This window comes from Planococcus citri, chromosome 3, assembly GCF_950023065.1.
Source record: "Planococcus citri chromosome 3, ihPlaCitr1.1, whole genome shotgun sequence".
NCBI lineage: Eukaryota > Metazoa > Arthropoda > Insecta > Hemiptera > Pseudococcidae > Planococcus > Planococcus citri.
In genome coordinates, this window is record NC_088679.1 from 74,407,828 (window position 1) to 74,423,182 (window position 15,355).

A 15,355-nucleotide genomic window follows, 5' to 3' on the forward strand; every position below is an offset into this window, starting at 1 on the left:
AGTTGGAAGTATCATGGAAAATGATGCATTATGAAATCTCTATTTGAATAGTTTAATTTGGGTTTGAGTCAGCATAATATTTCGAATGACCCCCCCTTTTCCAAAAATTTGGAAGTTCCTACTCCGAAATTCAAAATGGAGAAGAAGAACCGAACAATTTCGAGAATACCCGAAATGTTTACTCCTTTACCAGAAATTAGACGCTAACTAACAACAACAACAATTGATAAGTACCTTACCTACTTGAAAATAAAATTCGATTGATTTTTTTCAACATTTGAAGTACTGTTCGCTTGTATCTAATGAATTATTCCTCTTTAGTAATAATTAAGTATTCATCTTGTATTTCTGAGCAGAATTACCCGAAAATATGAAAACTCCACCGTAAGTAAAACAAAATCCAACTGTGTACAATTTTCCACAGCTACATTATTGTAATCAATTTTCACTCATTTGTATAGACCGAAAACTCGTATAAACTATACGAGCGAAGAAAAAGCAATCCTTAAACACTTGATCGTCAAACAGAAAGTAGTCTTGTCTAAAAAAACCGACTGCACCTCCAGACACGCGAAGAAAAAAGCATGGGAAACAATCGCAGCTGAATTCTCATCGACGAAAGGTTGCTCGAAGGTAATAAATGCTCTTGTTTTCGTATCGGAATTGCGAATATCATAATACTTTTGATGCAGAGAACGCCGGCTCAGTTGGTAAAGCTGTGGGATAATATGAAATTCGTGTCGAGAAAAAATTCCAAGATCAAGAACGCAGAGCTCGGTGGCACCGACAACAACGACAACGTGAAAGAAATCCTCGAGCAGAACGTAGATACCGGTACGATTTCGAATAATGTTTCGGATACCGTTGATATCGACTCGAAAAATACGTACGATTGCGGTACGCTTTATTTTCTGGGACGTTTGAATACCGAAGGAGCTCACTTTATGACTGAATCGTGTTCCAATGAGAATTCAAACGAAGCTAACGAATCAGACCATGGTGAGGATGAAGTTGATACTGTGATTGTAGGCGATTCGTACGATATTTTTGCTTCCGAATTGAACGGGGACGAAAAAAACGAAGATATTGAAAATATAAGACTAATCGAAGAATTGAAAAATGTACGGACTGATGCTGCCAATAGAGGAAAACGAATTGAGGTAATGAAATATAATAATGTATTCATTGTTGTTGGGTAAATAAATTCCATCGTGTTTAATATTCGTACTTCATTTTAGGATTCGGAAGCAAGGAGTGAGAAACGGAAAGAAAAAAACACAAATATCACGTACGCCGATTTACTTCAGTATAAGAAACAAACGATGGAAAAATCATCTGAAATTAGAAAAGCTTTGTATAATGCTAAACTTGATGCGTTGAAAGCTAAAGAAAATGCACATAAGATGAAAGCTGCGTATTACGAATATAAAATGAAGAAACGTAAGAAATCAAAACAACTGATTAGATTCATTTTCTGTCCATAACATTGCATTTAACACGTGTATTGATTTTGTTTATAGTTCGTAATTTCTCGATCATGATGCATCATTATTTATCGCTTTGAATACGTTCCTTTTTGCTGCCGATTCTTTCAACGAAGTCGCTGTCCATCAACCCAAATGAAGTAATTAATTTTATTTTATTTACTCGAGTTTTCAATTGGAAATGGTACGAGTATTTAGATGAAAATGAAACGATGAGTTTATTTTTAACATTGGTGCTAATGCACGAATTACGATTATTTCAGAATACTGGATATTGGTTCCGATTACATACGTCATGTCGATGAAGTGTGATTTTCCTAAGTCATTACCAATGAGGATCGGTACTGTTCTTTGGGACAATTGATGGTGATAGTTACTAAGGCTAAGAATGCCTGATCAATTGTATTTCATTTTTTGTTCAATTTAGACATAAGTTGTTTTTTGTATTAGTGAATGATGCTCATTGATAATTATATTGATTGATTGTAAAAACTAGTTAGTATTGGAAAATACTTTTTACTAATGCTTTGGTTAGTATTCGTTCTTCAGCTAAAAAAAATCAGTGTGTGTCTCTAACGTAGATCGTCGAATGTTATTTGAGGAAGTTCAGTGACGAGGTTTTAATTTTATTCATTTGTAAATTTTGAATGTCAAATACTCGGTTTTGATCGCTTTAATTCTCAAATGATTTCGTAAGAAAATTTAGCAAAATTGAGATACGAAGTTCGAATGTCATCGTTGAGCCTTCGAAGTACTTTTTCTAGGTTTTTATGATCTTCGATAGATTTTAATGGTTTGGACCCACAGGAGATAGCTATTTAATGATGAAGAATGAAAGTTACAAAAGAGAAATGTTGGTTACTAAAAGTTACTTTTTCCGAGTTTTTTCACAAATTTCCTTTTTCCCCCAAAAAATGTTATCCAAAATTCTTTGGAAAAAAATGTTTTTATTTAAATGGCATCGCTGCTTTTTCAGCGTTACAAATTTTATTTTCTCAGCTTTGATGATTTTCCTTTTGAAATGTACTCAGGGATTTTCTAATCTCGACAGGTATTATTATTCTGAATTTCTCGATGGTTTTTAGTGGATTTTCTCCTGTTTTGATTGATTGATTATTACATCTTGAATTTTGGTGGTGATTTTTTTCCAAAATAATTTTTCCATGATTTTGCTCTGAATTTTGATGATTTTTTTTCGCCTGAATTAGTGTCGAATTTTATCACCTTGAATTCTCATGATTTGTTTATAAAAATTTCCCCTCCAGCTTGTGTGATTTTATTGCTTAAATTGTCGGGATTTCTGCTTATTTCGGTTCAATGGTATTTTTTGAATTTTTGAATTTTTTTCTTCGTCGATTTGGGGAGTTTTTTTTTTGAATCTTTGTAGATTTTTCCCTATTCTGACGGGTATGATTTTTTTGAATTTTCGCCAGTTCTCTTTTTCACAGTTTTTCGATGATTTTCTAGGAATTCTCATTTTTTTTCTATTTTTAAATTTTGGCCAAGTTTCTCCAGTTTTGACAGACTTTTTTTCAACTTTGAACTTTCACAATTCTATTGTTTTGTTCTAGATTGTGGTCATTTTTTTGCATAAATTTTGACCGCATTTTTTTAATTTTAAGTTCTTTTTTTTGAGTTTCGTGCTTTAAGAAAACGAGTGATTTTTTTGCTCACATCTTTGTGGAATTGTGATTTTTCTTCTTCCAAAAATCATGATTTCCTTTAAATTTTGATCTTTTTTTTCGAGAAGGGAGGCAAGCTTTTTCAAGATTTGATGTCTTTGTTTTTTTTTTATTTTCACCTGTGATTTTTTTCAAGTTTTTAAATTTTGACAAAACTCTGTTTTTTGGTTCGTTTTGAATTTCGCTCTCGAGTTTTATTCTTTGGGACTTATGCTTTTGATTTATTAAAAGAAGATCACAAAGAGGTTTTTTTACATTATTTTTTGACTATTTTTTTCTCTCCAGAACTTGATCTTTGCTCTGCTTCCTGTTTTGGTCATTTTCTCTCAATTTCAATAATTTTATCGCCTTTTTCCATTTTTTTTTTTTGAATCGTGTCAGAGTTTTGATGGAGGATTTTTTTTCTTTTTGAAGCGATGTTCATTTTTTTTTGTATTCGAATTTTTAAAATCTTTTTTCCAAATTTGGATTGCAATCACCATCCCTCCTCCCCCGCCGCCCTTCCCTGCTGATTTTAATAAGTTTCCTGTTCTCTGTTCTAAAATAATTCTTCTTATTTATGGAATTTTCTTACAAATTACTGTGTATTATTTCTCAGCAGCCGAATAATTTTTTTTCATCAAATCCTCCTCGCTCATGTCAACATTTCTGCTATTTTACAATTGGTATTTTTGTGTTTGATTTTTTGAGCTGATTTTGAATAAAAGAATAAATTTTGCCCCTCCCTGTTTCGAAAGACTTCTTCCTCTCCTTTCAATTTTGCAATTTTTTCAGTAGTTTAACACATTTTCGATTATGTTTCAAGAATCCAATATTTTTTTCATGCTTTATTCTTTTTGCATTTTGATCTACAAGTAGTTTGCTTTCGAAATGTTGATAATTATCTATTTTGAGCTTTTGCTATTTTTTTTTTTTTCAAAAATGGTTTTTATTCGAATTTCGATGCTTTTTTTTTTTTTTTGAAAAAACTGCTATCAAAATTTTCGTTGCGTTTTGTTTTGTTTTTTGCAATCTAAAATAAAATGCAATGTTTTTGTATGCATTAAAGTTTTTTAGTGGCCACCTTTTTTTTACCTTAATTGGTTACTTTTTCCGGCTCTTTTAGCTACTAAAGTTACTTTTTTTGAGAAAAATTTGAGTAAAATTTTTGAGAAACTCCAACGTTATATTGAAATGTGAGAAATTGCAAATTTTTTTCAAAGTCTGGGAGATATAATTTTAAGAATCCCTCATGAAATCGCAATTTTTGATGACCTCTTTAAAAGTTGAACAAAATTATTTGACAAGTCTGAAGTTCTTTTTTTTGAGGTCATTGACTCGTCTGTCTGCCCTCTTAAGGTCACTGACCTACCTATCTAGCCTCTCCTGGGTGTCTGGCTTCTTAAGGTCACTGACTCGTTTGTCTATGTCTTCTCAAGGTTATTGACCTATCTGCCCGGTCTCTCAAGGTCATCAGTATGATTCACTTTCTTAAGGTCATTGACCTGTCTGTCGTACCTCTCAAGGTCGTCTGTATAACTGTTTGGTCTTTCGAGATTGCCTGATTGCATGTTTAACCTCTCAAGGTCGTATGCCAGCCTGTCTAATCTCTCAAGGTCATTGACCTGTATCACTGGTCTCTTGAGGTCACTGACCTACCTGTACGGCCTCTCATGGTGGTCCGTCTGTATGCCTTTCTGACCTCTTGAGGTTGTCCGTCTAATTTTTTGGGGTCATTGACCTCCCTGCTTGGACTTTTAAGGTCACTGACTCATGTGACATGAATCAAAAATTTATAAAGATTTTTTAAAACATGTGACCTACTAATGTCAGAAAAAGAAAATCATTTAATTTTTTTCTTGAATTTTCAAAAAATTCAAATTATTTTATTCTAATTTTTAAAAAATCTGACATTATGTCAGAAACTAAATCTGAAACCCGGTTAGCCCATCTAGACCATCCTTCCACAAAAGTCAAATCACTCCAGAAGGGGTTGTAGCTTGTAATCAACATTGGCTGCTAAAAATTTTATCCCACCATAAGTTTAATACTTTCGAATCGATTAAGACGAACGATCACAAATTCGAGGTAACGAGTTGAAAAATCTCAAATTCGAAAAAGAAAGTTCAAAGATTGTTAATTTTTGCAATAGATTACTCAGCCTCCGATTTGGTTGAGCACCCGAATCGATGGTCATAATTTTCCAGCCAATCTAGAGCCTCCAGTAAAATCTGGATTTTTTTCAGTCATTTTTCAATTCGATCTAGATGTTTGTCTACTTCGGCTGCTAATAATTTAGTTCCTAGATCAGGGAGACATGCTTTGATCATTACTCTTCCCTTTTAACGAAAATTTCTGGATAAAGGGTCAAATCAAATTTAGGAAATCATAAACTTACTTCTATTTGTTCAATAATCACAAACTTAAAGCGGATAAATCGTTTTAAATTAATCGTACAGACTGAGTACAACACAAAAAACACATTCGTGAATAAAAAATACAAAATAAAAATTAATTTTAACTAGAGTAAGTTAAGTAGTCATCTCGACCGGTGTACTTCTTCGCGAATTCATTACCTTCGGCAGTTGTGACTGAAAAAGCAACATTGTACAGGTTCAGGTACTCTCCGTAAGCGAAATTTTTCCTGCAAAATATGATAAAATTAATCCCCAGTCGTCGTAATGTAAGATTTATTCATTTTATCAACAATTCTTACCTTAGAGTATTCATCATGGTGGAGGCAATTTTCTGTCCTCTGAATTCAGGTTTCACCCAGATACGATTCACACCACATTTGACATCATACGAATCTTCAGATAGAAGCGTAATACCATCCGAATGTATGATACGATGAGCTTTAAGTTTCGGTTCAGCGATTAGGCAACCGAGTACGGAGCCTTGTCGAATGTACACGAAAGCCTGGCGAATATGGAATGAAAAATTCAATTCGTTAAATTCGTATTTGATCGATTGAATCTACATCGATGAAATATTCTTACCTTCCAGTTTGGCCCAAATGAGTATCCGGTGCCTATTTCGTCTTCGGTGTATTTCAGAATCGAGTATAGTTTATCCAACTTGGATTTAGAATCGGAATACTGAATCAGTATTATAATATCGGTTCCGTTGTACCCGACAATGTTATCAGTTTTTGAAACCTGTGGAAAATATCGTCTATGAAATAACCTTGTAGACTCGATATTCGACGAGTTGAAAGAAGAACTTACTTTGTATTTTAATTCTTCGATATTCGAGTGATATTTTCTGTGGCGTTGTTCATCGACCGGATCACCGATATCGTAAACCATACCACATTTTCTACATTCCGTAGGTCCAATCACCTTTTGGCCAGCGTCGATTTGATATTGGTCGTTGGGCGATGCAGCTTTTATTAGTCTGACTTTGCATTTTGGCTGATTGTTTGTAACGCTGAAACGAATTTCATCGTTGAAATAATCGTTCGAAAGTAAAAAAGAAATACGTAGTTTGTTATACTTACTCCGAAAGCACATTAGAGACCGTTGGAGAAGTAAATATCGGATAATATTTCGGTGTTTCTGTCAGAGGGGTGTTTTCATCGGTGGCTGTCGGTGTAGTTTTACTCGGAGATGGCGTAGTTACTGGAATCGAACAGTTGGTCAGCTCGACGTACGTTTTCGGAGTATTCTCGATGTTCTCATTCATACGGTTGTTCGGTTTCCTAGAAGGTGTGCTCGGTGTGACCGGAGTGAGCACTGGAAGCGTCGGCGTCAGATACGAAATATTATAACTTTCGTTCGAGAGAGCAACCGCTTTCTTTCGCGTAAGTTGCGGTTTCAAATAATCTTCGTCGTCGGACCAATCGATATGATGGATTATATTAGACACGTCTTTCTTTATGTTAGCGAATGGTTCTTCTTCGACATCTAAACGTAATGAAAAGGGTATAAGTGAACATATTCGAGATAACGTTAACACACCTCGTGTTATTCTTACCGTTAATTTCTTCGAAATCTACCGTAGGAGGCGGTTCGTTTCTGAAATTGGACAATAAAACATATAATTGAAGTAAATGTTTCAGAATATCGAAGCTATAATAGATAACATACTTCTTAGGTTCCTCCACCGGAACAGTGCTTTTGAAAAATTTCCGTTTCGCACCAGTTTCTTCGTTCAAAGCGATTCTAGGTTTCTTCTTCGGTAACGCGTAATACGTTCTGGAGAAATCGAACTTTTCCTTCATGATTTGCCTTATGGATGACCGTTTTTCAACCGAAACTTTCTTTTCTTTGACCGGAACTTTCGGTTTAGCTTTCTTAACGCCATGTTTGATTCCGGGAAACAGCTTGATCATCTTAATTTTTGGTTTCGGTACACGTAGTCCATTTTCGCTACTGGAGCGACTTCGCTTTGCTTTCTCATTACCGGTTAATGTTTTCGAATCGACATCACTCGTTAATCTAGACAGACGAATGTTTCTCACCAAATCCAACGTAGCTCGGTTCGCACCGTAGAAAGATGAAGGCTCTATGGAATGTATCATTTTAATAACACTTGAATTATCGAAGAACACGTTAATTAATACTCGTCAATCGAATATATGCAATTGTTTTACTTCGCGAGTCACGAAAAAATTATTAAGTACGACACAAAGTGCTTATTATTCCACGATTTTTAGAATTAAAATGGGAGCGAAAGTGATTTTCGCGGGAATGAAATCAGCTGTTCTTCTCACACCTCTTTTTTTTCTGTTTTTTTTCGTGTTTTTGGCTTCCGGCACCGGCTGTTTAGTATAGCATCAAAGAGGAATTTCAGTGTTGCCAATATCTTGTTTTCGAAATTTAATTTTAGTTCCCATTAAGTTCCCCTTCCCCAAGCCGGCGAGCCCCGCCGAATCCTTCCTGTTCATGTTGTAACTTGTCGAATTTAGCGATTGCAATTTGCATGTAGAAATTAAAGCTTCCTTTATTATAGTGGCTATGGAATTTTTCTACAGAAAAGTCATAAAGTCAAAAATGTGTAGATTCAAAATGGAAGGATTTATACTGGGACTGGCTGTGGAATTTTATTAATTTTCTTTACGGAAAAGTCAAAAATTGGCTACACAAGGGGAACCCGTTGCATTTCATGATTCATCAATTCAGCATCCGGCTATGGCTGCAAATTATCAATGATTCACTGATAAAGACATGAAAATTTACGATCTTCGCATTCGTAAAATTTCACAATACCGGTGTACAAAATGCGATGAAATACAAGGTAGGTAAATATTTCTTTTTCTATGATAATTTTCCACTTAGGTACCTACTTAATCGGTAAATCTGTCTTTTTCGTAGATCTGAAGCAACCATGACGCAAAACACTGATAAACTATTCACATAGACCTGAAAGCAAATGCAAAATAATTACATTTTAGTCATATAAATACGTTAAAAATGGTTCGCTCGAAAGAAGATCTGTCGTTATCAAACAACTGCTACAACTTCCTGTCAATATTGAAACGTAAAGTATGTAAATTTCAAAACCATAAAGCTGCATTGTTTATAACCATCATGTTATACATTTTCGGAGCATTTACCCACGTTTTCGAGCTCGATTACGATACCGATTTCAATAATTATCCTTTAAAACAAAACATAGTCGAATGTGTTCAAGCTTTAGCAGCTGAAAAACCACTCCCACATTGTAATATTATCAACTCGTACAATTACTCTTTCATAATCAACAATGAAAAGAAATGCATTCGATCAGATAACTCCTCAGCTGGACTAGTCTTGATAATAAAATCAGCTATTGATCATTTCGGCCACCGATTAGCCATACGAAAGACCTGGGGATATGAAGAACGTTTCTACGATGTTGGAGTAAAACGTATCTTCATGTTGGGTGCGACTCGAAATACCACAATTTTACAAGCGATAAGGGACGAACAAGAAAAATTTAGCGATATAGTTCAAGCTGATTTCTTCGATACTTATTATAACTCTACGATCAAAACAATGATGGCATTCAAATGGGCTGTTAGATATTGTGACGCGAAATTCTACCTATTTAGTGACGACGATATGTACATTTCGGTGAAAAATGTCCTCAGATTTATTCGTAACCCGACCGAATACCCTCAATACTTGCAACGATCTAATGATAAAGAAGCTGACAAACAATTGAATAAAGTTACAGAATATGATTTGCCCGAAGGGGTGAAATTTATATCCGGGTTTGTTGCGCCTGCTAATCCTATTCGGTATCCGTGCAGTAAATGGTATATTTCTTTGGATGAATACCCGTATAATAAATGGCCCCTTTATGCACCAGCTGGTTCATATATTGTTTCAAGAGAGGTATTGAAGGACTTGCATTACGCTAGTTATTATACTCAACATCTTCGATTTGATGATGTTTATGTAGGGATTTTGGCTAAAAAATTGGGTATTGAGATGTTCCACTGTCCTGAATTTTATTTATCTGAGAAAATTCATGATGAGAGTAGTTTTAAATATGCGATTAGTTCGCACGGTTACCATTCTAGTGAATTGATTAAAATATGGAATGAACAGAAAATGATGGGTAATGCTTGATGTTTGTATAGTGTTTTGAGATATTCTTTTTCAGCTGTGATCGTTTTTAAATATTTTTCGAACTAAATGCTACGATGTGATTATGTTTTAAATTTACATAAAAATGCTCTTTTTATACATCTGATTATATGTATATCAAATTATTACTTAGGTTTAGGTACCTATTTATATTTTAATTATTATTAAGATGTTTTAATTTTCCTCGATTGATGTACCTATTGTGATTTGCGTGTTTTTGTGAATGCTTGTAGTTATTTATTTTGATACCTAAATTAAATATTCATTTTCAAACGTTTATTTTTTTTCTAATGGTAAGGGAAAATTAGTGATTTTATTTTTTCATGTAATAATTTAGGTATGATTTTATTGTGGAATGGAATGAAACATACATTCGAAACGAAAGTCGAAACCTACCTGTTATTTTTTTTTTGCAGCAAGTACATCGTAAGTGGAATGAGAACGTATATTTGGAAAATGTTCAATGTTCGTACATTCATCACCAACATAAAATGAATGAAATTGAAATGTGGTACCTTCCTAATGTTCAACGATTCGCATTTTCGACGACGACAAATTATAATATGTAATTATTTTGTACTTATTCGACCGATCTAATTATTCAAAAAATTCTCAAAACCCCCAAATAATAATTCGTTTTTTGTCAACATTTTTATGAACGTTTGTGAAAATGTGAAAAAGAAAATCACTGCCAAACTGCAGACCCAAATAATTTGGAAAACAAATTCGAATATTCACGATCACTTTCACTACGATCAGTCGATCACAAATTATGAAATTATTATTGAGTACCTAATAACTTAAATGTTCTTTCTTATTCTTTTTCAATTTTTAATTTTAATCGTGGAAAAGAAAAAAAAAACAAAAAACTTATGTTCAAAAGTTCAAAACTTCAAATCGTTCATTTTTCATTTCATTTTATTAATTATTTTATTTGAAAAAAATTATTTTCAATTTATTTTGAACTTATTCAATTTTTTTTCTTTTAGTTTTATCTTGAAAAAAAACTAAAAAAAGCGTTCGACATTAATTTTCATTTTACTTTGAAATTTAAATTTTAATCTTTTATGTACTTAGCTTTAATTTAATTTATAATTTATTTTTAAAAAAAATTGAAAAAAAAAATTATTTTTTGTACTTTTAGGGAAGAGTATTATGAATTGTTAAAATACTTAACCTGCATTTGCATTCGATTTCATTCCCGCCAAAAAAATATTTTTTGATAAAAAAATGATAAAGATGAAAAATTGAAAAATATGCTGAAAAATTCGCACGTTTCCTCTTCGAGTCAGAATAATTAACTGTCGTTATTTCTAACTAAATAATTGATCTGAAAATGTATGCTCGTAATACGTAGTTTCTACACCGTTCATTGTTAATCACCATTTACATAAGTCATGGAAATCGATACACCGGAGAAACAGTATGTTCTATGAAGAAATTTTACTTAAATTATTACCGTTCACTTTGTATTACATTTATTCTAATGTTACAGGTATATTCGAACTGTAGAAGATGTAACTAAGATCATACATCATGCTAAATTAAACGAAAAAACTTTAGCTCCCATCTCCCAAGCAATTTACTTTTCCGGCGATACCAAACAATACCGATTGTTAGAACTCGATAACGAATTACTCTCGAAATTGAAAAATGGCATCGAGTAAGTACTTCTTGAATTTTTCGTTGGACTTTCCTACACACGAGTAATCATCTGATTTACAATTTAGATTATCATTCAAAGGGAAAAAAGATCAGAAAGCTGTGCTGTGTTCGGATTGTAAAACTTACGAAGTAAAAGAAGCCGAAACTTCGAATTCTCTTCTTCTCATTCCGCAGCTGAAGTTTCCCGATGACCACAAGTCTTATTCTGGTGAAAGGATGGTTGAAGATAAAGAAGTACATAAATCAACGTTCAAAAGGTTCTTTCAACTTGTTCGTGTTCTTAATTAATAATTACTATATTATTCCAGGTGATCGGAGTATTTCACACGTATTTAGAAGTTAAACCATGTAAACCAAAGTTCCAAAAATTGAGAAAAATTCTCGAATCGAGTTCGTTCCGAGGTTCGGAACTAGAACCAGAGCTACGCGATTCCGGAGTAACGATGTATTCCACCGAAGAACTTCTCCATGAAATTCAAGCTAGTCACGTAGAGTTGATTACTGCCTTGAATGATATATACGCTTTCCAATTAGATGGTTAGTTTTTTGATCGACTATCTGATTCGTTATTGTAGAATTGATTCTGTAATATTTTACATTTCGAATTTTGCAAATTAGGTAAATGGAGGATACTAGAATTCCAGTACCATTTCAGAGTATTATCTGCATTTATGAATGTAATCGATACGCAGTCGTGGAAATGTGATGAAATACCTGCCGATGAAGTTATGGAATTACTGGATGGGATCGTACCATCGTATATAGTGCAATACTTACTGTCCATTTATACCGAAGAAGTACCTCAAAACACATCTTCAGGTAAACAGATTGATTTCCGTTCAGTATGATCATGTTTTGAGATAGATTTGAGTATTTTTATTATTTTTAGATGGTCGTGTGGTTAAATTAATCGAAGATAGAGTATGCAGAATGTTGGGCGAATCCACGTTGAAAAGATTTTCTCATTTTGAACTGAAAGATTTTCTAAACGTTTGGCAAGGAGCCGTACCTGAAGGTTCGTCATCGTGGGAGTTGATATTATTCCTAAAATTGTATGCATTTATATTCATTGGAGATATATTTTAGGTTTGGTTACAAATCTACGCCAGTTGGACGGTCTAGTTTATATAGACGTACAAAAGAATCAAAAAAATATAAATTATTGTCCAGAATACGAATTAGCCGAAGATCCGGGAGAAAGAATACATCACTTATTTCAACTGAAACCCAAATGGACCATAGAAGAAATCAAGCCATATATTCAGTAAATATAAACATTTCTGCAACATCTAAACGTTATTGATTACCATAGTCAGATTATGTTTAACGTTATCTGATATTATTTTTAGGGTATTCGCGACTGAAAAAGTGAATGAAAATATGATTTTGATGAAGTACGCCAGAGCATCGAACAACAACGGAGTTCGTTTCTATTCGAGTAAACATGGAAAATAATTCTGGTTAGTTTATCGAAGAAAACATCTGTGAAATATTTAAAACATCTTGTAACTGAATGAAAATCGCCAAATACGTGACAACTGTTCCGAAAATCTGTCAAATGAAGATCACGTATTATCGAATCAATGGATATGATGGAAATAATTGGATCCATTAACCATTACTTACCAATAAAACAGTAGCTTTATTCAATTTGAATGTATTAAACACCTTGAACTCAGCTTTATGGATGCATAAGTTTGTTTGTTGTGTTTCTATCTGTCAAAACAATAGGACTGAGAATTCAAATTGGATCGTTCTGAGTTTCTAACGAAATACTACTTACAATATCTATGTCTGCGTCTCTCAAGTGGTATTCTGCGTATTCACATAATACGTATTGTGTTTTTTTAGCCTGCAACAATCAATTTTTCTGAGTTTTAATGTATAAATTTAAAAAATAAAAAATAAACGAATATTATACCAAATGTCGTAGGGAAAGTTTAATTTGAAAATGAAATTCAGAAAAGTTCGAGATAATTATGCAATCACATCATGGTTATGTATCTAAACGTCCACAACATTTGCTTTATTCAGAAGTAAATTAAGTTGCCTAATCGATGGACGGAAGGAATTCAATTCATTAATCTTCAATTCTTCATGATACTATTTTAGTGAATCATTTTTAGCTCCTCAAGCAGATTTTTTCTGATTGAAACATTTTTTTTTCTTTCAGATGCCCAATATTTGAAGATTACTTCGAATTTTCGTAATTTCCTCAATCTGCATCATCTGCACGATTCGAATTTCAGCGTTCATCGATTATCATTATTCTACGAATTCAACTACCATAACTACTTACTTCGCTATTGGTCAAATCCGCCGAGCAAGCTAACACCAACAACTCAGCAAAATGAAACAGTAGCAAACTGGTATGGAGAAGCTCCTTGATCAAATTCTCAGAGTAAGCTTTGATTAAATTCAACGATGATAAATACGGTATGAACATTAATTTATAGAAAATACAAATTATCAACGATAGTAATCGTAAGCTGTACTCTTGGTTAATTTTATCAACGTATTTGCAGACAATCCAGTGCAAATTACTGCAGTCTTCGATGTGGAAAACTTTATTTCCTGTTCAACGTATAAAGATCTCTTTTGAGTAAACAGTACTTATTCGTATTACGTAGGTAAGTATTGAGCCTACTTTTGATTTCATATCCAATCCAACACAGCGGTTTAGGCGCACCGAGTAATTCTTTCAGCAAACTGTGAATACTTCTGAAGTAAGAAGTAATTTCGATAGTTACATTAATGAAATCTAATTCAGTGCTGAGTAAATAGTACTGGGTCGATAACGATAGGAAAAACTGCACGTAATCTGTGTTCTTATTAGCGAATAAATGCTGAAACCCTATAATACTCACGAGAGCACCGTAAAACAGTAAAGCTGTATAAAATCCTGTATTATCTAGTTCGTCATTCAGAATGAAATTCATCTCCTCCATTTTATCGCATTTATTTTTCACCTTGATCATGTTCTCCAAACTGACCACGATTACCATCGTAATAAAAATCAGTATATCTAAACTTTCGATTATCTCCAGCCATAATGCACTGTTTAAAGATGTTTCGGTAAAAACGTGTTTCATGTCGGTTTGAATTTTCCAGATTCCTATCCAAACTATAAATATTGAAACGAAAATAGAAAATACTTTTTTAAAATTGGAAACATCGCGAGATTTTTTTGAAATAAATTTCGTGATTATTTTGTGAAGCTTTACGTGAGACATTTTCCTAATAGTTGAACTGGCTGAAGAGTTGAAATAGGTATACGAGGTTGGTTTTTATTTTATTAAAAAGGAGTACCTACCTTTTTTACGAGGCAGAAGGTGGGATTGTCATGTTGATGTTGATGATTATAGGCTGACATATGTGTTGCTGTTTCATGTAAAATGGAAAGTGTGTATTTTTAATGCTTTTTATTCGTTCTGTTTGCGATTGTAATTTTCGTTAGCTATATCGATACTTTTTACATTTAGGTAATGTATCTGTCGGTGCCTATTTTCGAAACGAATGTTCGTATTCTTGTCTAAAATCAACATCCCGAATTCGATTTTCGCGATTTTGAGCTATTCTGGAGTCTCTCGATTTCTCACGAAGACGTGAAGATCACTTTGGGCGGGTAAAAATCGAATTGATATTCAGAGTGAAAAACCATATTATTATGAGAATCAAAGTGAGGAAAATATGACTGCTAAAGTGGGAACTGAACAGAAACAAATTGAAGACTGATATGAACATAACCAAAACAGAAAAAAATAATCAAAATCAACTTGAACAAAACCAGACTGCGTTTTATTTATACTTACCGCAAAAAGTTTTTTTTTTAGTTATCAACTTACTGATAGTTTACTTATTGAATTAAGAGCTTAAAGTTTACGTTTACTTAAAGCTCTTTACGTTTACTATTACTAAAGAGTAAAATTAAGTAAAATGCATCAAGCTTACTATAAAAAGTAAACTAAAC

The 15,355-nt window shown here is 33.2% G+C and overlaps 5 protein-coding genes across 5 annotated transcripts; 3 read left to right on the forward strand and 2 right to left on the reverse strand.

Moving 5' to 3' along the window:
- The first annotated feature begins 188 nt into the window (after positions 1 to 188).
- Positions 189 to 1,983, forward strand: LOC135839141 (myb/SANT-like DNA-binding domain-containing protein 3). Its single transcript, XM_065355037.1, has 6 exons — positions 189 to 384; positions 462 to 633; positions 693 to 1,160; positions 1,239 to 1,440; positions 1,521 to 1,624; positions 1,748 to 1,983. Exons 1-5 carry the CDS (start codon positions 371 to 373, stop codon positions 1,562 to 1,564), a joined length of 900 nt encoding a protein of 299 aa, XP_065211109.1. The 5' UTR covers positions 189 to 370; the 3' UTR covers positions 1,565 to 1,624; positions 1,748 to 1,983.
- Positions 1,984 to 5,528: 3,545 nt separating this feature from the next.
- eco (Establishment of cohesion) lies at positions 5,529 to 7,850 on the reverse strand. The gene is made up of 7 exons (XM_065355039.1): positions 7,234 to 7,850; positions 7,121 to 7,161; positions 6,645 to 7,050; positions 6,373 to 6,574; positions 6,145 to 6,303; positions 5,862 to 6,064; positions 5,529 to 5,789 (listed from the first exon to the last, which is right to left on the reverse strand). The coding sequence occupies exons 1-7, from the start codon at positions 7,665 to 7,667 to the stop codon at positions 5,663 to 5,665; spliced, it is 1,572 nt and encodes a 523-aa protein (XP_065211111.1). The 5' UTR covers positions 7,668 to 7,850; the 3' UTR covers positions 5,529 to 5,662.
- Positions 7,851 to 8,058: 208 nt separating this feature from the next.
- On the forward strand, positions 8,059 to 9,826 carry LOC135839145 (beta-1,3-galactosyltransferase brn-like). The gene is made up of 2 exons (XM_065355040.1): positions 8,059 to 8,383; positions 8,461 to 9,826. The coding sequence occupies exon 2, from the start codon at positions 8,560 to 8,562 to the stop codon at positions 9,700 to 9,702; it is 1,143 nt and encodes a 380-aa protein (XP_065211112.1). The 5' UTR covers positions 8,059 to 8,383; positions 8,461 to 8,559; the 3' UTR covers positions 9,703 to 9,826.
- Positions 9,827 to 10,932: 1,106 nt separating this feature from the next.
- Positions 10,933 to 13,298, forward strand: LOC135839150 (sister chromatid cohesion protein DCC1). Its single transcript, XM_065355048.1, has 8 exons — positions 10,933 to 11,143; positions 11,216 to 11,383; positions 11,451 to 11,619; positions 11,694 to 11,922; positions 12,004 to 12,204; positions 12,275 to 12,400; positions 12,472 to 12,649; positions 12,735 to 13,298. The coding sequence occupies exons 1-8, from the start codon at positions 11,118 to 11,120 to the stop codon at positions 12,838 to 12,840; spliced, it is 1,203 nt and encodes a 400-aa protein (XP_065211120.1). The 5' UTR covers positions 10,933 to 11,117; the 3' UTR covers positions 12,841 to 13,298.
- LOC135839151 (uncharacterized) lies at positions 12,765 to 15,318 on the reverse strand. Its single transcript, XM_065355049.1, has 4 exons — positions 14,033 to 15,318; positions 13,685 to 13,959; positions 13,169 to 13,237; positions 12,765 to 13,101 (listed from the first exon to the last, which is right to left on the reverse strand). Exons 1-4 carry the CDS (start codon positions 14,616 to 14,618, stop codon positions 12,997 to 12,999), a joined length of 1,035 nt encoding a protein of 344 aa, XP_065211121.1. The 5' UTR covers positions 14,619 to 15,318; the 3' UTR covers positions 12,765 to 12,996.
- Positions 15,319 to 15,355: the final 37 nt, after the last annotated feature.

Coding starts and splice junctions, on each gene's coding strand:
- LOC135839151 (XM_065355049.1), bottom strand. CDS start 14,618: ATGTCTCACGTAAAGCTTCACAAAATAATCACGAAATTTATTTCAAAA. Junction 13,238..13,684: donor CGGATTTGACCAATAGCGAA/GTAAGTAGTTAT, acceptor TGATTGTTGCAG/GCTAAAAAAACACAATACGT. Junction 13,102..13,168: donor GAGACGCAGACATAGATATT/GTAAGTAGTATT, acceptor TTGTTTTGACAG/ATAGAAACACAACAAACAAA.
- eco (XM_065355039.1), bottom strand. CDS start 7,667: ATGATACATTCCATAGAGCCTTCATCTTTCTACGGTGCGAACCGAGCT. Junction 7,162..7,233: donor CCGGTGGAGGAACCTAAGAA/GTATGTTATCTA, acceptor GTCCAATTTCAG/AAACGAACCGCCTCCTACGG. Junction 7,051..7,120: donor AGATTTCGAAGAAATTAACG/GTAAGAATAACA, acceptor CATTACGTTTAG/ATGTCGAAGAAGAACCATTC.
- LOC135839141 (XM_065355037.1), top strand. Junction 634..692: donor CGACGAAAGGTTGCTCGAAG/GTAATAAATGCT, acceptor CTTTTGATGCAG/AGAACGCCGGCTCAGTTGGT. Junction 1,441..1,520: donor CGAATATAAAATGAAGAAAC/GTAAGAAATCAA, acceptor TTTTGTTTATAG/TTCGTAATTTCTCGATCATG.
- LOC135839145 (XM_065355040.1), top strand. CDS start 8,560: ATGGTTCGCTCGAAAGAAGATCTGTCGTTATCAAACAACTGCTACAAC.
- LOC135839150 (XM_065355048.1), top strand. CDS start 11,118: ATGGAAATCGATACACCGGAGAAACA. Junction 11,144..11,215: donor ATCGATACACCGGAGAAACA/GTATGTTCTATG, acceptor CTAATGTTACAG/GTATATTCGAACTGTAGAAG. Junction 11,620..11,693: donor GGATGGTTGAAGATAAAGAA/GTACATAAATCA, acceptor ATATTATTCCAG/GTGATCGGAGTATTTCACAC.